Here is a 25,012-nt window from a genome sequence, read left to right on the forward strand (position 1 = left end):
TGAGTACAGACTTGGAATGTTACATTAAGGCTGTACAACTTATTGCTTAGTCACATTTAAAGTGCTGTGCACAATTCTGGTCGCCCTGCTATAGGGAGGATGTTATTAAACTGCAAAGGGTGCAAAGAAGATTTACAAGTCGGTTACCCAAGACTGGAGGGTTTGAGTTAGACACAGAGGCTGGATAGGCTGGGATTTCTTTCCCCGGAGCAGAGGAAGCTGAGAGGTGACCTTAAAACTGTTTATAAAATCATGAAGGGCATGGACAGAGTGAATAATCAAGGTTTTTCGTCCCCAGGGTAGCGGAGTCCAAAACTAGATGGCATAGGTTTAAGGTGAAAGGGGAAAGGGGAAAGATTTAAATGAGGCTTCAGGGGCAACTTTTTCACACAGCATGGTGCAAGTATGGAACAAGCTGCCAGGGTTGGAGGATTTGAGCGAAAGGGAGGCTGAACAAGCTGGGGCTGTTTTCCCTGGAGCGTCAGAGGCTGAGGGGTGACCTTATAGAGGTTTACAAAATTATGAGGGGAATGGATAGGATAAATAGACAAAGTCTATTCACTGGGATCGGGGAGTCCAGAACTAGAGGGCATAGGTTTAGGGTGAGAGGGGAAAGATATACAACAGACCAAAAGGATAACATTTTCATGCAGCGGGGTTACGTGTATGGAATGAGCTGCCAGAGGATGTCGTGGAGACATCCTAAAAGGCATTTGGATGGGTATATGAATAGGAAGGGTTTGGAGGGATATGGGCTGGGTGCTGGCAGGTGGACTAGATTGGGTTGGGATATCTGGTCGGCATGGACGAGTTGGACCAAAGGGTCTGTTTCCATGCTGTATGACTCTAAGAAGTGGTAGAGGCGAGTATAATTACAATTTTTAAAAGACATTTGGGCAGGTATATGGATAAGGAAAGGTCGAGAGGGACATGGGTCAAATGCAGGCAGATGGGGCTAGTTCAATTTAGGGAGTCTGGTTGTGCATGGATGAGTTGGGCTGAAGGGTCTGTTTTGGTGCTTTGTTATCAGTGGCCAATTACATGACCACTACTTCCAATAAGCTACATGCCATTAGAGGCAACTTGATAAGATATGCTGAGCACTGAACAAGATTGATCAGTGATAGCCAGTGTGTGGAAACAGTTGGTGCAAAGCACACTATTCTACTCGCTGAACCATCAAAGCAAGCAGAGAACCAGCCCTAAAATTTCAGGCCAGCAATCGGGCATTACCTTCACATGTTTTCCTAAAAGTAAAAATGTGTGAGATTTTGAATGCAGAAAATTATTCGAAAGAAAGACCAATGAAAAACTGCTTACTTTCTCTGTTAGGAAACATTACATAACTCACTCGCGATAACTAGGAGATTGCTCTCTTGAGCAGGAAGAATCATCCGTCTTCTAGCACCTAATTATCCATCCTCTAACAATGTAGATAAATCACTGTTTATTTTGGTAGAGAAAAGGAGGGGGCAATTTTTGAGAGCTGTAATAAATTATCAAATTACTGTGGAAGTTAAGTGCTCCTTGTGGGTTTGCAATATGTGAAAGATAATAAAGAAGTGTCACTGATAGAGAGACGAACAACAGAGAGGAACACAACAGTATGACTGGGTAGAATGTCATTCCAAGGCTGTTCAGTAGACAGTTATATACAGTACCTGTACTACACATAATTTGTCCTGTGTTTTCTTAATTCATTCACAGGTTGTGCATATCACTCGGCAAAAGTGAGGACTGCAGATGCTGGAGATTAGAGTAGAAAGTGTGGTGCTGGAAAAGCACAGCAGGTCAGGCAGCATCAGAGGAGCAGAAAAATTTACGTGACAGGCAAAAGACCTTCATCAGGATATCACTGCATTTCACTGACTAGTCCAGATGCTGAACTGTAACATCTTAACAGCCAACAAGGCTAGAAACCAGAGCTCACATTGAGCAGAGTAGTCAGACTGGTTCACATTGGCTGTGTAAGTTAAATAGCAGGTCCTTAACTGCAACATCTTTCTTTCCCATCCCGAACTGTCCTTTAAAAACTGATGAACAACTAGTCTATGTGGTTTAGACAATAGACAATTGGTGCAGGAGTAGGCCATTCTGCCCTTCGAGCCTGCACCACCATTATGATCATGGCTGATCATCCTTAATCAATATCCTGTTCCTGCCTTATCTCCATAACCCTTGATTCCACAATCCTTTGGAACTCTATCCAACTCTTTCTTAAATGAATCCAGAGACTGGGCCTCCACTGCCCTCTGGGGCAGAGCATTCCACACAGCCACCACTCTCTGGGTGAAGATGTTTCTCCTCATCTCTGTCCTAAATGGTCTACCCCGTATTTTTAAGCTGTGTCCTCTGGTTCGGCACTCACCCATCAGCGGAAACACGTTTCCTGCCTCCAGAGTGTCCAATCCTTTAATAATCTTATATGTCTCAATTAGATCCCCTCTCAGTCTTCTAAACTCAAGGGTATGCAAGCCCAGTCGTTCCAGTCTTTCAGCGTATGGTAGTCTTGCCATTCCAGGAATTGACCTCATGAACCTACGCTGCTCTCCCTCAATAGCCAGAATGTCTTTCCTCAAATTTGGAGACCAGAACTGCACACAATACTCCAGGTGTGGTCTCACCAGGGCCCTGTACAGCTGCAGAAGAACCTTTTTGCTTCTATACGCAATCCCTCTTGTTATAAAGTCCAGCATGCTATTAGCCTTCTTCACTACCTGCTGTACCTGCATGCTTACCTTCATTGACTGGTGTACAAGAACACCCAGATCTCTCTGTACTGCCCCTTTACCTAAATTGATTCTGTTTAGGAAGGAATCGGCTTTCCTGTTCTTGCCACCAAAGTGGATAACCATACATTTATCTACATTAAACTGTATCTGCCATGCATCTGATCACTCACCTCATTTGTCCAGGTCACTCTGTAATCTCCTATCATCCTCATCACATTTCACCCTGACACCCAGCTTAGTATCATCAGCAAATTTGCTAATGTATTGCTAATACCATCTTCTATGTCATTAACATATACCGTAAAAAGCTGCGGTCCCAGTATTGATCCCTGCGGTACCCCACTGGTCACTGCCTGCCATTCATGGAGCCGTTTATCACTACTCTTTGTTTCCTATCAGCCAACCAATTTTCAATCCAAGTTAGTACTTTGCCCCCAATACCATGCGCCCTAAGTTTGCTCACTAACCTCCTATGTGGGACTTTATCAAAAGCTTTCTGAAAGTCCAGGTACACTACATCTACTGGATCTCCCTCGTCCATCTTCAGTGTTACATCTTCAAAAAATTCCAGAAGATTAGTCAAGCATGCTTTCTCTTTCATAAATCCATGCTGACTCTGACCTATCCTGTTACTACCATCCAGATGTGTCGTAATTTCATCCTTTATAATAGACTCCAGCATCTTTCCCACCACTGAGGTCAGACTAACTGGTCTATAATTTCCTGCTTTCTCTCTCCTACCTTTCTTAAAAAGTGGTACAATATTAGCCACCCTCCAATCCGCAGGAACTGATCCCGAACTCTGGAAAATAATCACCAACGCATCCATGATTTCTCGAGCCACCTCCTTCAGTACCCTGGGATGTAGACCATCAGGTCCCGGGGACTTATCAACCTTCAGATCTAACAGTCTCTCCAACACCAATTCCTGGCAAATATAAATTCCCTTCAGTTCAGGTCCTTCAGCCACTGTTACCTCAGGGAGATTGCTTGTGTCTTCCCCAGTGAACACAGATCTGAAGTACCAATTCAATTCTTCTGCCATTTCTTTGTTCCCCATAATATATTCCCCTGTTTCTGTCTTCAAGGGCCCAATTTTAGACTTAACCAATTTTTTGCCTTTCACATACCGAAAAAAGCTTTTACTATCCTCCTTTATATTATTGGCCAGTTTACCTTCATACCTCATTTTTTCTCTGCGTATTTCCTTCTTAGCAATCCTCTGTTGTTCTTTAAAAGCTTCCCAGTCCTCCGTTTTCCCACTTATCTTTGATATGTTATACTTTTTCTCTTTTAACTTTATATGTTTCTTAACTTCCCTCATTAGCCACGGCCATCCATGCCTCCTCTGAGGATCTTTCTTCCTTTATGCAAAGAACTGATCTTGCAACTTCTGCATTATACACAGAGATACCAGCCATTGTTCCTCCACTGTCATCCCTGCTAAGGTATTGCACCATTGAACTTTGGCCAGCTCCTCCCTCATAGCTCCATAGTTCCCTTTATTCAACAGAAATATTGTCACTTCCGATTGTACCCTCTCCCTCTCAAATTGCAGATTGAAGCTTATTGTATTATGGTCACTACTTCCCAATGGCTCCTTCACTTCGAGATCCCTGACCAATTCTGACTCGTTGCACAATACCAGATCCAGAATTGCCTTCTTCCTGGTCGGCTCCAGCACCAGCTGTTCTAAGAATCCATCTCTGAGGCACTCCACAATGTCTCTTTCTTGAGGTCCAATACCATCCTGATTCTCCCAGTCTACCTGCATGTTGAAATCCCCCATAACAACTGTAGTAACATCTTTGCGACAGGCCAATTTCAGCTCCTGATTCAACTTACATCCGACATCTAGACTACTGTTTAGGGGCCTGTAGATAACTCCCAAGGGGGTCTTTTTACCCTTAGAATTTCTCAGCTCTATCCACACTGACTCTACGTCCCCTGATTCTAGGTCTCCCCGTGCGAGGGACTGAATAAGGTATTGCACCATTGAACTTTGGCCAGCTCCTCCCTCATAGCTCCATAGTTCCCTAAAAAGCAGGACGTCCAAGGTGGTTATCTCCAGTTTGCTTCCAGTTCCTCGGGCTAGTGTGGCCAGAAACCGGGAGATAATGGACTTGAACGTGTGGTTGGGGAACTGGTGCAGGAAGCAAGGTTTCAAGTTCTTGGATCACTGGGGTATATTTTATGGTAACCATAAATTCTACAAGAGAGACGGCTTGCACCTTAATAGAACAGGGATCGGCATTCTGGCAGGCAGGTTTTCTGCTGCAACACCGCTACATTTAAACTAAGTAGCGGGGGGGAGGGGACAAGCTGGATGCTTAAAAAGGAAATTGAAGGGGTAGTTAGAACAAGAGAAGTCAAGAAAGACAACTGTATCAAGGAGGCAGAAAACTGGAAAAGGCATCATGCTGTAAAGTTGAGTGAAATAAGGGTTGAGGGGAAGGGTGAGAGCAGTAACAAATTAAAAATTCTATATATGAATGCACGAAGCATTAGACACAAGGTGGATGAGCTTGAGGCTCTATTGGAAATTGGCAGATACAATATTGTGGGGATAACTGAGACGTGGCTTCATGGGGACAGGGCCTGGGAAATGAATATTCAAGGCTACACGTGTTATCGTAAGGATAGACTGACGGGCAGAGGGGGTGGGGTGGCCTTGTTGGTAAGGGAGGATATTCAGTCCCTTGCGCGGGCGGACCTAGAGTCAGGGGATGTAGAGTCAGTGTGGATAGAGCTTCGAAACACTAAGGGTAAAAAGACCCTCATGGGAGTCATCTACAGGCCCCCAAACAGTAGTCTGGATGTTGGAGGTAAGTTGAATCAGGAGCTGAAATTGGCTTGTCGCAAAGATGTTACTACAGTTGTTATGGGGGATTTTAAGATGCAGGTAGACTGGGAGAATCAGGATGGTATCGGGCCTCAAGAAAGAGACTTTGTGGAGTGCCTCAGAGATGGATTTTTAGAGCAGCTGGTGCTGGAGCCGACCAGGGATAAGGCGATTCTGGATCTGGTATTATGTAACGAACCAGAATTGGTCAGTGACCTTGAAGTGAAGGAGCCATTGGGAAGTAGTGACCATAATACAATAAGCTTCAATCTGCAATTTGAGAGGGAGTGGGTACAATCTGAAGTGACAATATTTCAGTTGAATAAAGGGAAATATGGAGCTATGAGGGAGCAACTGGCCAAAGTTCAATGGTTCAATACCTTAACAGGGAAGACCGTGGAGGAACAATGGCGGATATTTCTGTGTATAATGCAGAAGATGCAGGATCAGTTCATTCCTAAAAGGAAGAAAGATCCCAGGAGGAGACATGGGCGGCCGTGGCTGACAAGGGAAGTAAAGAAACATATAAGGTTAAAAGAGAAAAAGTATAACTTAGCGAAGATAAGCGGGAAAACGGAGGACTGGGAAGCTTTTAAAGAACAACAGAGGATTAGTAAGAAGGAAATACGCAGAGAAAAAATGAGGTACGAAGGTACACTGGCCAAGAATATAAAGGAGGATAGTAAAAGCTTTTTTAGGTATGTCCAAGGTAAAAAAATGGTTAGGACAAAAATTGGGCCCTTGAAGACAGAAGCAGGGGAATATATTACTGGGAACGAAGAAATGGCAGAGGAATTAAATGGGTACTTCAGATCTGTGTTCACTGGGGAAGACACAAGCAATCTCCCTGAGGTAACAGTGGCTGAAGGACCTGAACTTAAGGGAATTTCTATTTGCCAGGATTTGGTGTTGGAGAGACTGTTAGGTCTGAAGGTTGATAAGTCTCCGGGACCTGATGGCCTGCATCCCAGGGTACTGAAGGAGGTGGCTCGGGAAATCGTGGATGCGCTGGTGATTATTTTCCAGAGTTCAATAGAATCGGGGTCGGTTCCTGAGGATTGGAGGGCGGCTAATGTTGTGCCACTTTTTAAGAAGGGTGGGCGGGAGAAAGCAGGAAATTATAGACCAGTTAGTCTGACCTCAGTGGTGGGAAAGATGCTGGAGTCTATTAAAAAGGATGAAATTACGGCACATCTGGATAATAGTAACAGGATAGGACAGAGTCAGCATGGATTTATGACTTGCTTGACTAACCTTCTTGAATTTTTTGAGGATGTAACTCGGAAGATGGACGAGGGAGATCCAGTGGATGTAGTGTACCTGGACTTTCAGAAAGCTTTTGATAAAGTCCCACACAAGAGGTTAGTGAGTAAAATTAGGGCGCACGGGATTGGGGGCAAAGTACTAGATTGGATAGAGAATTGGTTGGCTAATAGGAAACAAAGGGTAGTGATTAACGGCTCCATTTCGAAATGGCAGGCAGTGACCAGTGGGGTACCGAAGGGATCCGTGCTGGGACCGCAGCTTTTTACAATATATGTAAATGATATAGAAGATGGTATCAGCAATAACATTAGCAAATTTGCTGATGACACAAAGCTAGGTGGTAGGGTGAAATGTGATGAGGATGTTAGGGGATTACAGGGTGACCTGGACAAGTTAGGTGAGTGGGCAGATGCATGGCAGATGCAGTTTAATGTGGATAAATGTCTGGTTATCCACTTTGGTGGCAAGAACAGGAAGGCAGATTACTACCTCAATGGTATCAAATTAGGTAAAGGGGCTGTTCAGAGAGATCTGGGTGTTCTTGTCCACCAGTCAATGAAGGCAAGCATGCAGGTACAGCAGGTCGTGAAGAAGGCTAATAGCATGCTGGCCTTCATAACAAGAGGGATTGAGTATAGAAGCAAAGAGGTGCTTCTGCAGCTGTACAGGGCCCTGGTGAGACCACACCTGGAGTACTGTGTACAGTTCTGGTCTCCAAATTTGAGGAAAGACATTCTGGCTATTGAGGGAGTGCAGCGTAGGTTCACGAGGTCAATTCCTGGAATGGCAGGACTACCTTACACGGAAAGACTGAAGCGACTGGGCTTGTATACCCTTGAGTTTAGAAGACCGAGAGGGGATCTGATTGAAACGTATAGGATTATGAAAGGACTGGACACTCTGGCAGGAGGGAACATATTTCTGTTGATGGGGGAGTGCCGAACCAGAGGACACAACTTAAAAATACGGGGTAGACCATTTAGGACAGAGATGAGGAGAAACTACTTCACCCAGAGAGTGGTGGCTGTGTGGAATGCTCTGTCCCAGAGGGCAGTGGAGGCCCAGTCTCTGGATTCTTTTAAGAAAGAATTGGATAGAGCTCTTAAAGATAGTGGAGTCAAGGGGTATGGAGATAAGGCTGGAACAGGATACTGATTAGGAATGATCAGCCATGATCATATTGAATGGCGGTGCAGGCTCGAAGGGCAGAATGGCCTACTCCTGCATCTATTGTCTATTGTCTAATATCATCCCTTACCAACATGGCCACCCCACCCCCTCGGCCCGTCAGTCTGTCTTTACGATGGCACGTGTCACCTTGAATATTCATTTCCCAGGCCCTGTCCACTTGAAGCCACGTCTCAGTTATCCCCACAATATCGTATCTGCCAATTTCTAAAAGAGCCTCAAGCTCATCCATCTTACTTCTAATGCTTCGTGCATTCATGTATTTTTAATTTATTACTGCCCCTCACCCTTCCCATCAACTCCTATTTCACTCAACCTTACAGCATGATCCCTTTCTGAGTTTTCTGCTTCATTGATACAGTTGTCTTTCTTGACTTCCCTTGTTCTAACTTTCCCTTCAATTTCCTTCTTAAACATCCAGTTTGTCTCCTCCCCCCCCGCTACTTAGTTTAAACGTAGCTGTGTTGCAGTAGCAAACCTGCCTGCCAGAATGCTGGTCCCTAACCTATTAAGGTGCAAACCCTCTCTCTTGTAGAATTTATGCTTACCTCAATGATCCAAGAATTTAAATCCTTGCTTCCTGAACCAGTTCCCCAGCCACACGTTCAAGTCCATTATCTCCCTGTTTCTGGACTCACCAGCCCGAGGAACTGGAAGCAAACCGGAGATAACCACCCTGGACGTCCTGCTTTTCAGCCTTCTTCCTGGTTCTCCAAAGTCCTGCTGTAGTATGTTCCTCCTCTTCTTCCTGACATGTACCACCACCTCTGGCTCTTCACCTTCATCCTTGAGGATTTCCTACACTCTGTCTGTGATGTCTTTAACCCTGGCACCAGGAAGGCAACACACCATCCTTAAGTCCCGCCTGCTGCCACAAAAACCCCGGTCAGTTCCTCTCACTATGGAGTCTCCTATTACCACGGCTCTGTGCGATGTCTGACTCTTCCGCTCTGCTTCTGCGCCAACGTTTGATTGACAGACCTGGCCGCCTCGCGAACTGACAGTGTCATCTGTCTCTACCATTTCCAAAAGATTCAACTTGTTCCTGACAGGTACTTCCCCCGGGGTCTCTTGCACCGGTCTCCTCTCAGCCTTCCTCATCGTCTGCTCTCTTCTGGTGCGATTGGTGTAATAACCTCGCTGAAGATCTTGTCCAGAAAGATCTTGTTCTCTCGGATGAGCCTAAGATCCTCGAGTTCTTTCATCAGTGCTGCAATATGCTCTGTCGATAGCTGAACTTGCACACACTATCCACACTTATACGAGCCAGACACCAGAGTTGTTGATCTCCCACATCAAGCACGTAGCCCACTGAACCAGCTTGGCAGTCATGTCTTCACCCTCTTCAACTGTGGCGTAATCACTTCACTCAAACTGCTTGTCAAAAAGACTCCTGAGCTGAAGCCTCACACTTCAATCCACAGGAACTTCCTTGGACCCTCTTTTTGGGGCAAGTCTATGGACTTTTAATTTAGATTAGAGGAGGAGGGAGGGAGGGAGGCCCAACTTTGTAGGACCTGGGGTCTAGAACACACCACCTCTAATAACAAATCACTTACCTTCCCGACTGGCTTTGCGCTCCGACTTCACTTCCGCCCAGCTCCCGCCACTCTCTGATGTGAAAAGGCTGTTGGCGTCGAGGTAAGTTCTTAAATAACAATCACTTACCTTCCCGACCTGCTTTGCGCTCTGCCTTCACTTCCACCCAGCTCCCATCGCTTTCTTTTTTAGAAATTTAACATTTTTACAAGTTTACAAAAATAAACAAAATTCTCAAGTACAAACATTGATAAATAATTAAATCTTAAATATATAATAACCAAAATTTAACAAAAGAAAAATAAACAAAACTCAACTAACTACTAATCTAACCCACAACTAACCAGAGTGTATATTTAAGTCTCTTACATTATTCAAATAAGAGAAAGAGAAAAAAAAAACAGCTGATAACATAGAAATTGGGTAGTGAGAAACATGCTCGGAATGGGTTAACATCAAATGTAACAAAACCCGTATTCGTGCAAGATTCCTCTCCCAAGGGTCCCCGGACCAGCCAGGTTCATAATCTCAATTAAATAAAAACCTTTGTTAGGATAGCCAAAATATCTGTATTCATATAATTCAAGAAGGGCTGCCATATTTTATAAAATAATTCGGTCTTTCGGTGCACCATATTTGTAAGGAAGTCAAGAGGAATACATTCCATAATTAATCTGTGCCAATTTGAAAGTCCAGGGGGGCCCTCAGCCACCCAGTTTACCAAAATATTTTTCCTTGCACAGAAAGAGAGAATAGAAAATAGTCTCTTCCCGTGCATGTCCAGGGAGGATAAGTTTGAAAAGCCCAAAAGGAGAAATACGGGGTCCACTTTAATTTCCGTTCCTAAAATTTCTGTCAGGGCACTTGCTACTTTAGTCCAGTATCTATGGATCTTGTGACAGGTCCATAGGCAATGTACAAGAGTGCCCACCTCTATTTTACATTTGGGACACATTGGAGATGCCCCTGCCTTAAATTTTGCCAATTGATCCGGTGCTATATGGGCCCTATGAAGTATCTTCAGCTGGATAGCCTGAGTTCTGTTACAGATGGTGATTCTTCTGGCGCTTTCCCAAATGTCATTCCACGTTTCTATAGAGATTTCTAGTCCCAATTCCTGATCCCATGTTTTAAGCAGATTGTCCATATCTCCCGATACTTCATCATGTAGTAAATGATAAATGGTACTGATGGAGGATACCCCCATTGGTCGTAGTACTCTACATTCTCTATCGGATTTATAAAGACTATCTAATAATGTAGTCTTCTTCTGTATATAGTCTCAAATTTGGAAGTATCTATAGAGGTCTCCATTAGGTAATCCGAATTTCTGACGCAGCTGCTCAAAAGACATCAAGACCCCATCTTTAAATAGGTCCCCTAGACATGAGATACCCCTGGATCTCCAGAGTTTAAAAGTGGCATCTGTAAACCCCGGTTGAAATCCCCATGCTCCCACTATCGGCGCATAGGGGGATGTTTTATGTAAGTTGCCCTCATTTTGCTGCATTATATTCCAAGCTTTAATTGTATTTAGTATTATAGGGTTTTTACAGTAATCTGTAATGATTTTCCTCTTGTCTGAAAATAAAAGGTATTTTACTTGAGAGGCCTCGATGTCCAACCAGATTGACTGTGGATCAAACAAGACCCAATCAGCTATGTAACTTAATAAGGAACTTAACTGATATTTCCTAAAATCTGGGAAGTCCAATCCTCCCCTTGCCTGTGGAAGCTGTAGCTTCTTCAGCTTAATGAGGGGCCATCTATGATTCCAGATAAAGGAACCCAACCAGCCATATAATTTACGTAGTGCCAGCCTCAGCAGCATCACCGGAAGGATTCTCATAGGATATAGGAGACGGGGCAGGACATTCATTTTAATTAGTGCTATTCTACCCAGCCAGGAAATTGGAAGGTCTCCACATCGCTGGAGGTCCTGCCTTATCCTTTCCAGTAAATGCACAAAGTTAGCCTTGTATAACTGACCAAATACTGGGGTAATAAAAATGTCTAAATATAAGAAACCCTCCAGGGACCAACGAAAGGGAAAATGGAATCCATCCACTAAGTGGGGTATCATAGCAAGGCCACCCATTGGCATAGCCTCCAATTTTGAGAAATTAATTTTATAGCCTGAGAATGCGCTAAATATATTAATAACTTGGATTAAGCGAGGTACGGACATCAGAGGATTACTGAGGAAGAGAAGACCATCATCTGCATAAAGGGTACTTTTATGTTTACCTGTACCAATCCTCGGGGCCGTTATATTAGGATCAGCCCATATAGCTTCTGCTAGTGGCTCAATTATTAGCGTGAATAACAATGGCGAGAGAGGACATCCCTGACGGCAGCCCCTACCCACACTGAAGCTATCCGAACCTAATCCATTGGTAACCACAACTGCTTTGGGATCACTATACAATGTTGAGACCCATTTGGTAAACACCTTTCCAACGCCAAACCTTTCCAATGTGTAAAACAAATATGACCATTCAACCCTATCAAATGCCTTTTCCGCGTCTAATGAAACTACTACTCCTGGTATCTTTCCCTGAAGGTAGGCTTGAATCATATTCAAAGCCCTTCTAATATTATTGGATGATCTACGGCCCTTAATAAACCCCGTCTGATCCTCCTTTATGATATATGGCAGTACCCTTTCTAGTCTCAATGCTCATGTTTTAGAAAGGATTTTAAAATCTACATTTAGCAAAGATATTGATCTGTATGATGTACAATCTTCTGGATCATTTCCTTTTTTAAGGATAAGAGAGATATTTGCCTCTTTCAACAAAGGCGGGAGACAGCCCTGACTATATAATAATTATACATGTCCATAAGTGGACCCCGCCGCTTTCTGATGCGAAAAGCCAACATACACCAACAGTGTTTTTCGGCAGGGTGTTCATGGATTTTGACCCAGTGACAGTGAAGAAACACGATATAGATCCAAGTCAGAATTGTGCACAGCTTGGAGGGGAATTTATAAGCGATGGTGTTCCTGTGAAAGCACTGCTCTATCCATTTAAATGTCAGAGGCTGCAGATATGTGGTTGTGGCACGGTGGCTAAGTGGTTAGCACTGATGCCTCACAGCTCCAGGTACCTGGGTTTGATTCCACCCTGGTCTGTGTGGAGTTTGCACATTCTCCCCATGTGGGTTGCCTCTGGGTGCTCCAGTTTCCTCCCACAGTGCAAAGGTGTGCAGATTAGGTGGATTGGCCAGTGTCCAGGACGTGCAGGCTGGGGTTAGCCATGGGAAATGCAGGGTTACAGGGACAGGGCGGGTCTGGATGGGATGCTCTTCGGAGGGCCAGTATGGACTTGATGTGTCGAATGGCCTGCTTCTGTAATGTAGAGTTTCTATGTTTAGAAGGTGCTATTGAAGGAGATTTGATGAGTTGCTGTACTGCATCTTCTACACGATACATATTACAACTACTAGGTGCCCATGGCAAAGTGAGTGAATGTTGAATACATGGAATAAGGGGCCAATCAATCGGAGTGATTTGTCTGAGACAGTGTGAAGCTTTCAAAGTACTGTTGGAGTAGCATTTGTCCAAGTCAATGAAGAGTATTCCATCACATTCTTGACTTGTACTTTGGAAACTGTGGGCAAGATCTCGAGACTCACTAGATGGGTTACCTGTACTAAACCAGTGACTCCTACTCGCATATATTATAGACCGAGAGATGGTGAGGGTAGGTAACCACACACTTGACACAGGAAAGCAAAAAAAGGCAGCTGCATGTGAGAGAGTGGGGGAGGGCAGTCATGCAGGTACAGAGTCTGACAAGATGATTGGCAATCACTTTCGAGTGGCTGCACATGAGTGGGGAAGGCAAGGAGAACAGCAACAAAAGAATGCATAGAAGTGGCTGTAAGAAATGGGGACAGTAAAGCACAGCTGTAAGGGGAGGATGGGAGAGGGAAAAAATGCACAAGGCTGAAGAGTGAAGGCAGCAAGCTATGCCCTTGTCACCTGCCCAGAGAAGTGTATTAGATTGAAGAGAGTGGATCAAAGCGACATTAACCAGGTTTCATTGCAAAGGACATTAATTCCACATGGGCAATTTTGCGTCCTTTTGCGACTTGTCACCTAAATCAAATCAAATGCAACAAATGATGGTCATGCATACAACAAATAGTTGACTATTTCTCCATTCCTTCAAACACAATGCGGAAAATAGGAGCAGCAGCAGCATTCTGACATAGCAATGTTCAAGGTGAACTCTGCAAAGTTATTGTTTGAAAGCTTAGGAGTGAGAAGCACCCCAGAATACAGAAGGCATCTGAATGACTATTCTGTTGTGGGGGTGGTGTAACAGGAGATGCTTGAGCAATATCTGCTCTGGAAATCACTATCATAGGACAGGCTCTGACAATTAGATTCCACCCAATTATTCTTTTGCAAAATCCAGTATTTTTCTGTTGTACGCAGGAAAGTAAAAGCATTTGATGATTTTCTTTGTTAAATTCTGGTAATGGAAATGCTGCTTCCATAACCTAGCCTTGCTTATTTACTTAACAACAAGTGATAACCAACGCAGACACCAAGTTGAAATCTGCAATTTGGAAGCTAACTATTTTCTATAAAAATGCTATTTTTCTAAACAATAATTGAGTAATTACATATCCAGCATGGAAAATATTTGTATTTCTATGTGTTAGAAGCAATTTTAAATGAATAATTTTTATTCTACATAACTGTGATCATGCCAACATGTCACACATACAGATCAGATGTCTCAAGATGAATAAGCAATTGCATGATAAAAACTCTCAAATAATAAATAGTATGTTTGCAAAGAACTCATAGGTGAGTAATTTTCTGCAGCATAAATTAGAAATAAATAAGGCCATTGTATTCCTCCAATATCTCAGTGAACTAAAGACAAAAAAAAATTCAGTTCTTAATGACAGCAGGAATGAGCCAGCGTCTTCGTACTGATAGGGAAGGAAGTGTGGAAAAAGCCAAGGTGTGTTTCAAAGAGCCGTGTTACAACATAGATTTTTTAACAGTGGGTAAGGGAAGAGCCAGGCTTGGCATTGGCATTGATGCTCTTACAATAGTGTGGCTTAACAACACTCACTGATTAAGTAAATAAAAATAAACAGTCACGTCAACGAAATAGCAATGCCCATGTTTCTCAAGCTGTACTGCAACATCCAGCTTCAGCAAAGATCAATGTCAGGGGAAGCTATTCCGGGAGGAGACAGAAACAGGCAGAGACAAACACTAACCAGAGGACAGAGAGCGACAGAAGGATATTTGGATTTCAACAGGCATTAAATCAGATCAGTCTTTTTTGAACATGTTATTGGTGAGAATAATTTGGAAGGTAAATTGTGAAGAGGATGTAAGGGGTTTTCAAATTGAGTAATGTAGAGTGAGTAAATGAGTGGGTAAAACTTTGTCCAATGCAGTATCAAGTGGAGAATGTGATGTTTGTCAGGAAGAATCAATAAAGAGACTTCAGTTTAACTGTGGAGATGTTTCAGGACTCTGAGGTCCAAAGGGATCTGGGTATCCTGGCATATAACTCACACGGAGTTTGTTTGGAGGGGTAGCAAGTTATTGGGAAGGCAAGGGCCTTTTTTTTCATTCATTCACAGGATATGAGCATCACTGACTGGGCTAACATTTATCCCCCATTCCTATTAGCCCTCAAGGAGATGGTATTGAGCTGCAGTATTGTACGGCTGCATTCCATAAAACTAATTTTTCTGGAGAAACAGAGTATAGCAGAAATTAAAACTGCAGCTTTCTCTGTTCCTGCTCCCAGTTCAACATTCAACCATTTAGTTTGCAATGAGTTACAGACTGGAATATAACTTATTTCTCAGCAAGTTTATACACAGCATAACAGACACCATGGAGCGAGTCACTGACAGGACTATAGTTGAGGGCTTCGGTGTGGTTTACGCATCCAATAGCCAATAATGGGGAGTGAGTTATAGACTGGACTGTAATTGAGAAGTTATATAGAATAACAGACACTCAAGTTACACACTGGAATCTCATCGAGGAACACAGGGATGGTTTAAGTAGAGAATAACAAGTACTCAAGAATGAGTCAGCCATGGGAATCTACTCGAGAGACAGATGGGCCCAGGAGTGGCAGACAGAGTTTAATTTAGATAAATGTGAGGTGTTTCATTTTGGTATGGCAATTCAGGGCAGGACTTATACAGGTCTGGGAAGTGTTGTCAAACAAAGAGGCCTAGGGATGCACATGTATAGCTCCTCGAAAATGGAATCACAGATAGATAAGGTGATGAAGACTATGTTTAGCAAGCTTGCCTTCATTAGCCAGTGCATTTAATACAGGAGTAGGGAGATTATGTTACAGCTGAACAGGACATTGGGGAGGCCACTTTTAAAATATTGCACTCAGTTTTTGTCTCCCTGCTATAGCAAAGACATTGTTAAACATGAAAGGGTTCAGAAGAGTTTTACAAGGATGTTACGCGGACTGCAGGGTTTGAGCTATAGGGAGAGGCTGAATAGGCTGCGGCTATTTTCCCTGGAGCATCAGAGGCTGAGGGGTGACATTATAGAAGTATACAAAATCATGGGGCATACGAAAAAGATGAACAACAAAGGTCTTTTCCCTAGGATAGGGGAGTCCAAAACTAGAGGGCATAGATTTCAGGTGAGATGGGAAAGATTTACAAGGGACCTAAGAGACAACATTTTCATGCAGAGGGTGGGACGTGTATGGAACGAGCTGCCAGAGGAAGTGAAAGAGGTTGGTAAATTACAACATTTAAAAGGCATCTGGATGGTTACAGGAGTAGGAAGTGTGGAGAGAGACATGGGCCAAATGTTGGCAAAATGGGACTAGATTTATTTAGGATGTCTGGTCTGCTGGATGAGTTGGACCAAAGGGTCTGCTTCTGCACTGTACATCTCTATGACTTTATGTGGAAAAATATAGAATAGAATGAAAAATGACTTTCATTGAAGCTTTTGGTTTTGCACTCATCAGAACAAACACAAGAATGTCAAATTTCAAACTGGCAAGTTGACTCCAAGGGGTCAAAATGTTGCCATGTAAGAAGCAACAGGGAACTCGAGGCTCCCCAGGCACCTGGTTGTTCTTGAAAATGTTCCTTTTGTTTGAAGAGAAAGATCCTTATTTATGAAAGAATGCCATTTCTAACAAGTGAGTTACAATACGAGCTCAACTGACTACAGGTGCACAAACCTTTATCCAAAATTCCGAAATCCAAAAAGCTCCAAGATCCGAAGGTTTCTCGTGAAGTTTTTTTTTCCTGTATAACAAGGTTATTTGGTGCGCGAAAACAACACCACGCCCACTTGACCCATGTCACTCAGATTATATGTGGCGGGGTGGCCCAGCACTGACAGCCGTCAATTGTCTCTCAGCACTCGTACTATTTACACTTGGGTCTGCTGTGTGATAATTTTCTTGTATTTCACTGTGAAAATGTCATTTATTCAGAAATCTGGAAAATCCCAAATTCCGAAAAACAACTGGCCCCAAGAATTTCGGATAAAGGATTGTGTACCTGTACTTACAATTTGTTGATAATGTGCCAATTAATGAAAACACTCTCATCACAGAGTTCAGACAAAACAAACGACAAGGATTACACCTAATGTTAACAAAATTTTCCAAGAAAATATTTTTTGTTGGAATGGTGCCTTATTTAAGTGCACTGGTAAACATACTTACTACTTTAAGTTCTGGCACAGATCGACTAAGAGTCCACTCTTGGCTGTTCACAAATGCATCTGCAAAACAGAGAACCATAATATAAGTTAATAAACTCTGAAAAACCAAGAAATATAATATTTGAAAAATGCTCAGCAACATTATGGCTGTGACTTTAAAAAGACTGCAATTTAAAGAATAGGAGACTGCTAATTACAATATAGCGATTGCTAAGTGAAGTACTGAGGTGAAGTCTACTCTTTCCTTAAAATTAGCCCTCATCTTCAAAAAAGCCATTGATAAAGTTTGAAATTTCCTCCCAAAACAATGATATGCTCCACTCCTCCAGATGTCCCAAGTTTCAAATCTCAGCAGTGACTGTCAGAGCAAAATATTAGCAGAGAAAGCCAATTTGCTGCATGGGCATCTGGCTCAAAATCTTAACTAAAACACTCTCCAGGCACTTTTGCAGTAGTCAGCACAAAGAATTTCTCAACAATTAAGCCCGCAGACCCAAAGGTCCAAAGCACAACTTTATGATCAATCTAATGTGAATACTAGCATATTCAAAGTAAACAAAATTCCCACACATTTAAAACCAAAAGGAAAGCTTGCAATCCGTGCTCTGGGGGAAAGGGGTATTAAATCTTTAACTCCCCTGGTTGTCTTCAGATAGTGTCATGGATCTTTTCCAGTCACCTGAAAGGGACAGATGGAGCCTCAGTTTAACATATCCTCCAAAAGATACATCCTTGGATGCTTCGGCCTAGATTTCAATACTCAAATATCTCGAGTATGATTTGAATCACAAGGTGGAGTGCACTATCAACTGCGCCAAAGCTAAAACTTTTCACAGAAATATTAGAAATGGTGCATGTACCAACAAGATCAAAAAATAGCTGGGAAAGTGGGGATTCAAGAGAGGGGTGACCATTCTGGGCCCTCAGCTCCATCCCCTTCAGTCAGCCCAGAAATCTTTGCATTACACACTAGATAGCAGTCTATGTGGATATGGTTGGCACACCTGCTTTTGAAGTAAAAGCCTGTAATTTAGCTAGAGACATATTACATAACAGTCTTCAGAGACAAGCAACCACTTTAAAAGATCACCAACTGGCCAAGGAACAAAAATACAAGAGAGATATTTGCAGTGTAGTTTTCAGAAATTGAAATTGGGAGATCACTCAGTTAGTCATAACCAGCATTAGCAGACATCATGGCATGGACCTCCTATTCACTGCCTTTGAATCAGGAGACTAAAGTAAAAGAGACTTAAAAGGCGGACATAAAAAAATCCCAGTGCATTATTTCTGAAAATCAAGGGAAGCCTCATGTCTTGGTGAAGGATATGAGACGAGATCACAATCTATTAAGGAGATATGGACCTTTGAATAAAGGAAATGGGTCAAATTATACAGAAAGGAGGAAGGATAACCTTTCATGGACATAATCTGATAGATACCTTGTTAATGAAGGTCCATGCACAAATTGAACCCTTGGGCTACAAGTAATGGTTCTTGCTCATGTTAGAGATATCATGTAGTGCAGGAAACAATTTACAATGGAGGAAAGTGTTGCCAATGAATACACTTCATTACAAAGCCATTACAGGCGACTGGGGAAATAGAGCAGCCTTCCCAGTAAATCAAGTACAAGGCAATGTCTGCGTTGTTTATGTCACGACTAGCCTAATATCCGAGTCAGGTTTGTATTTACTCCAGAGACAGATCCAGTTTACCAAAGCACAGTGCTCCCCAACAGCTGGTCACTTTGCCCGGAATGAAAGCAGCAAATATATCTAATTAGTGTCACATTACAGTAACAAACTGCTGTGCTGACGCGCTCCCTCATTCAACAATCAAATTGCTATTGCCACATAGGATACCTTACACTAGACATGGTCTTTTGTTGTGATTCAGTTCATGCCAAGACAGAACATTTTCTCACTATTTATGGCATGTGCAGAACTAGGATCAAATTGCACAATTGCAACTTTAATAACACAGCACATTCTTAAAATGCCAATAATAAATCAGGCAATAATAAATGCTTTCATCAATAGACCCAACGGCTAACTGCGCATGTGCTGGCAATGGCACTATGCACTGTATTTAATGCAAGGATAAACATATCCAAGGCACCTCAGGCAGTCAAAAAGTGCTGGGACTTTACTGGGACAGTGCTTTCTGTCATTTATATAAATGATCTGGCTGTGAAAGTAGAAGGCACAGTTAGTGAGTTTGCAGATGACACCAAAATAAGTGGTGTACTGGACAATGAAGGTAAGTATCTCAGATCAGATGGGCCAATGGCTGAGGAGTGGCAGATAGAGTTTAATTTAGATAAATATGAGGTAGTGCATTGTGGTAAGGCAAACCAGGGCAGGACTTATACAATTATTCATAGGACCCTGCAGAGTGCTGCTGAACAGAGAGACCTGGTAGTTCAGGTTGGAGACGGTGAAGACTGCAGTTGCTGGAAAGTCAATGTCGATAAAGCATGGAGCTGGAAAAAGCAGATCAAGCAGCATCAGAGGAGCAAGAGAGTTGATGTTTCAGGTCAGAACCTTTCATCAGGAGATCCCAACCTGAAACATTGATTCTCCTGCTCCTCTGATGCTGCTTGACCTGCTGTGCTTTTTTCAGCTCCACACCTTTTTGAACCTAGGAGTGTAACTGCATATTTCTTTGAAAGTGGAGTCACAGGTAGATAAGATGGTGAAGGTGGCATTTGTTTTGCTTGGCTTCATTGGTCACAACATTGAGTATAAGAGTTGGGATCAACTAGGAGAAAGTGAGGACTGCAGATGCTGGAGATATAAGTCGAGAGTGTAATGCTGGAAAAGCACAGCAGGTCAGGCAGCATCCGAGGAGGAGAATCAACATTTCAGGCATAAGCCCTTCATCAAGAATGGCTTATGCCTGAAACGTCGATTCTCCTGGTCCTCAGATGCTGCCTGACCTGCTGTGCTTTTCCAGCACTTCACTCTCGACTATAAGAGTTGGGATGTCATGTTGCAGCTGTACAGGACATTGGTGAGACCACTTTTAGAACAGCACATACAATTCTGGTTATAGGAAAGATGTTGTTAAAGTTGAGAAGGTGCAGGAAAGATTTGCAAGGATGTTGGCAACTTGGAGGGTTTAAGCAGGGAGAGGCTGAATATGCTGGGGCTATTTTCCCTGAAGTATTGGAGGCTGAGGGGTGATCTTAAAGAAATTTATAAAATCATCAAGGCATAGATAGGGTAGATAGCTGAGGTCTTTCACCTAGGCTAGGGGTGTCCAAATGTAGAGGGCATTGATTTAAGGTGAAAGAGAAAAGATTTAAAAAGCACTCGAGGGGTAACTTTTTCATGCAGAGGGTGGTGCATGTATGGAATGAGATGGCACAGGAAGTGGTGCATATAAGTACAATCACAACATTTAAAAAGCATCTGGGTGGATATATGGATAGGAGATATGGGTCAGATATTGGCAAATGAGACTAGATCACACTGGGACATCGAGTCAGTGCAAACAAGTTGGATTGAAGGGTCTGTTTCATGCTGTATGACTTTATGGCAAAAAGACACTGAGCTAGGGGTGCTATTTAGAGTGGTGGCCAAACTCTGGATCCAAATAACTCTGGGCCAATGTCTCTCCCTACCACACTGTTATATTAAATCGTTCAAAATCCTAGAATATATTATAGCCTGTAGCTTGTATTATACATTCCAGACTAGTTGCTAACTTTGAAGTTTCTATTTTTTATTGAGGTCTTGCAATGTTTTCCTCCTCCCATTGTGAAAATATCAAGGTACTTCAGAGTCCAGTCGCAATGGAAATATCCATATTTACAAACAAACCTTAACAGCAAAAGTCTAGTATATGAAGTCATTACACATTAAAGTGATCCTACCTAGTCCAACAAAAGTTCCAGCAAAAGGTGGTAGATGAATAGTCACTGTCTGATTTGTTTTCTTCTTTTCTAATACATGTTGAGGCATAATGCCAAACAGCTACTATGTTTTCATGCTCAGAAACAATTGTGTTTATATACGACATTCAATAATTTGTGACTGTACTTGGACAGAAATAAATAGCATTTCCACTTCTACATAATCATATAATGGCACTAGTTATAATTTAGATTTTCTGTTAAAAAAATTACTTGCATAAACACAAGTAAACTCTTCAATGAACAATATAATCTGGCAATGAAATGCAACTTAATGGTATTATGTTAACGATTACTGTATTATGTAAAATTACTGCATAATTATCTATGCAGTATGTTTACATTACTATATGTTTATAAACTTTGCAGCAGAAGATATTCTTGGATGCATGTAAGGGGTAACCTAGTGCAGATGTATTAACAATTAATCGTGGATTTACCCCAAAAACTAAGTAGAGTCATAGATTTCCCTCTGACTATTGTGGGGTCTATAATACAATCCCAATAAGGTGATCATCCCTTTCTTATTTCTCAGTTCCACCCAAATAACTTCCCTCGATGTATTTCCGGGAATATCCTCCCTCAGCACAGCTATAATGCTATCCCTTATCAAAAATGCCACTCCCCCTCCTCTCTTGCCTCCCTTTCTATCCTTCCTGTAGCATTTGTATCCAGGAACATTAAGCTGCCAGTCCTGCCCATCCCTGAGCCATGTTTCCGTAATTGCTATGATACCCCAGTCCCATGTTCCTAACCATGCCCTGAGTTCATGTGCCTTCCCCACAACATCTTTCCAATGGGAAGGAGACCAGAATTGCACGCAATATTCCAACAGTATTTTAATAAAAGTCCTCCACTCATAAATAACATGATTTAAATCATTGAAAATGCTTTCAAACAAAAGCTGTACTGAACCACATATTTGACGGTGTACATTGGTCAGATTATGGAAATTAAATATTTTTAATATAAAAAATAACTTTTAACAATGTGCCACCACATGCTTGTGCATCCAAAAAAATCAGTTTAATTTGAATTCCCTTTGAGCAGAACCTCTCAATGTTGGATTGTGTCATGCAGAGCTGATCTGACAAACTATATTTCTGACCAGTAAAAAGGGCAGTGGAAAGCACCAATGTATGCCCTTGATCTTTGCACTTCTACAACCAATTCTGCAAAAAATGGAGCTTAAATTGGTGTTAACAAGGGGTAACTCCACACCTTAACCTACAATTTCCCTTTCCTAACAACAAACCAGATTTTGCTACTTTCTTGAATTTCTTAATTTGCATTTAGCGACATTGACAATGAATTTATTCCACATCTTCAGCAAGGAAAAAAACATGCTTCTTATTTGTAAACTTAGTCGAAGTTTGTTAAGTATACTTGTGACCTTATTTCCACGTGGACAATCTATACTAAATAAGCTTATTCATTTACATTTCCAATCTCTCAGCTTCTGATACTGCCCTCTCAATGATTTTCTAACAAAGAAAACCATTCTAGTCCGTGCCTTGCATCACACTTTAGCGGCTAAGGTCCAGAAATCATGCTTGCATGACAACATTTTTATGAAGGAAACATGCCTATAATTGCCAATGTGTAAGTGTAGTCTGACCTGTGATCTATCTATCTAACCTTAAAGCAGCAATGAATAACTTTAAAATGTATGCATGCACTTAATTATAGATTAAATTGAATGCAAAAAGTAAAAATTGTGAAGTTATTCTTTTTAACATACTGCAGATTATGAGAACAACATGTTCACCACAGCATATGTCCACATCACCTGCACCTACTCAGTTAGCTTCCTGCAGAGATAGTCAGAGCCCATCATTTAAAATATCAGAAAATGAGTTCTATTTTGAAAATGATCATATTGACGAAGTAATTTTCAGTGGCTACATTAAGCAATGTGTTTTTGTAAAAAGTTGCATTTGGTAAAGAACATTTTATGTAGTAAATAATTGTTTTGTGGCATAAAATGAACATTGCTGAAAAAGAAATTAGTCAGTTATTACAAATTGTACACAATTTTACATAAGATACACTTCACCTAAACAAGCTCAATCGCTCCATATCAATGCTCAAGCCTCCTTTAACCCAAGCCTTTATAAACTTACAAACATAACTTTTGCCTTCTCCCTCATATGTTTATCTCACTTCCTGTTCTGTTCAATTACTCCCTGTCGTAGAGAGTTCCACATTCTCACCCCCCACTCCTTGTACACTGAAGCTTCTTCTGAATTCCCATGGGATTTCTTGGCAACCATCTTATATTATGTTAAAAATCACACAACACCAGGTTATAGTCCAACAGGTTTAATTGGAAGCACACTAGCTTTCGGAGTGACGTTCCTTCATCAAGTGATTGTGGAGGGCTCGATCGTAACACAGAATTTATAGCAAAAATTTGCAGTGTGATGTAACTGAAATTATACATAGAAAAACTGATTGTCTGTTAAGCCTTTCATCTGTTAGAATACAGTGATAGTTTCGCTTCTTTCATGTGTAAATCACAAAACCCTTTTTTTTAGAAGTTGCATTCTCAGGTTAGCTGTTAACAGCTGTTATCTTATATTATGTCCTCTAGTCATGCTCTTCCTGAGAAGAGAAAACATTTTCGCTGTATCCACTCAATTAAACCTTTCATAATTTTGAAGACTTCTATCAGGCCATCCATGAGCTTTTGTTTGTCAAGAAAACCAAAACATGTCAATCCTTTCCTGTAATGCATCCCCACACATTTCTGGTTTTAATACTAATATTAGCAACGTAGGTCCATTGATCAGACTCAAGTTGCATTTACTAATCATTCTGCCCGAAGATTTATTGGGTGAGAATACATTTTTTGTTTGTGGGGAATTCAAAACTAGAGTCCACAAAAACTAAAAGTCCCGAATAAATTCAACATGAATTCACGAGATACATCTTTATCCAGAGTGATGAAACAGTAGCCCTTCTACCATTTGGACTTGTTGAGATGAATAGTATAGATGTGTTTAAGGGAAAGCTAGATCATTAAAATGAACATAAGAATATAAAAACTAGGAGCAGGAATAGGCCATCAGGCCCTTTGAGCCTGCTCCACAATTCAATAAGATCATGGCTGACCTTTCTGTGGCCTTAGCTCCACTTACCCGCCCTCTCACCGTAACCCTTAATTCCTTCATTTTTCTAAACATTAACCAAAGTAGCATCAACTACTTCACTGGACAGGGAATTCCATAAATTCACAACCTTCTGGATAAAGAAGTTCCTTCTCAATTCAGTCCAAAGTCTGTTCCCCCTAATTTTGAGACTATGCCCTCTTGTCCTAGTTTCATCTGACAGTGGAACATCCTCTCTATATCTATCTTATCTATTCCCTTCATACTTTTACATGTTTCTATAAGATCCCCTCTCATTCTTCTAAATTCCAATGAATATAATTCCAGTCTACTCAGTCTCTCCTAATAAGCCAACCCCCTCAACTCTGGAATCACCCTTGTAAACTCCTCTGCACCCTTCCAGTGCCAGTACATCCTTTCTCAAGTAAGAAGACCAAAACTGCGCACAGTACTCCTCAGCAGCATCCTGTACAGCTGCAACATCACCTCCTTGCTTTTAAACTCAATCCCTTTAGCAATAAAGGACAAAATTCCATTTGCCTTTCTAATTACCTGTTGCACCTGCAGACCAACCTTTTGTGATTCATGTATAAGGACACCTAGGTCACTCTTTTTACCACCAAGTAATAGTCCTTTTTATTGTTATGCCTACCAAAATGGATGACTTCATGTTTATTAACATTGTATTCCATTTGCCAGACCTCTGCT

At 41.8% G+C, this 25,012-nt stretch overlaps 1 protein-coding gene across 7 annotated transcripts in view; it reads right to left on the minus strand.

Moving 5' to 3' along the window:
* Positions 1-25,012, minus strand: part of agap1 (ArfGAP with GTPase domain, ankyrin repeat and PH domain 1) — a 759,171-nt gene that overhangs the window by 419,181 nt on the left and 314,978 nt on the right. For all 7 annotated transcript variants that reach the window (XM_072578526.1, XM_072578525.1, XM_072578524.1 and 4 more), the window contains exon 2: positions 17,277-17,335. In XM_072578526.1, coding sequence (XP_072434627.1) covers positions 17,277-17,335 — 59 coding nt within the window. The remainder of the gene's footprint in view (positions 1-17,276; positions 17,336-25,012) is intronic.

This window comes from Chiloscyllium punctatum, chromosome 10 (genome assembly GCF_047496795.1).
Source record: "Chiloscyllium punctatum isolate Juve2018m chromosome 10, sChiPun1.3, whole genome shotgun sequence".
In the NCBI taxonomy this organism is placed as follows: Eukaryota; Metazoa; Chordata; class Chondrichthyes; order Orectolobiformes; family Hemiscylliidae; genus Chiloscyllium; species Chiloscyllium punctatum.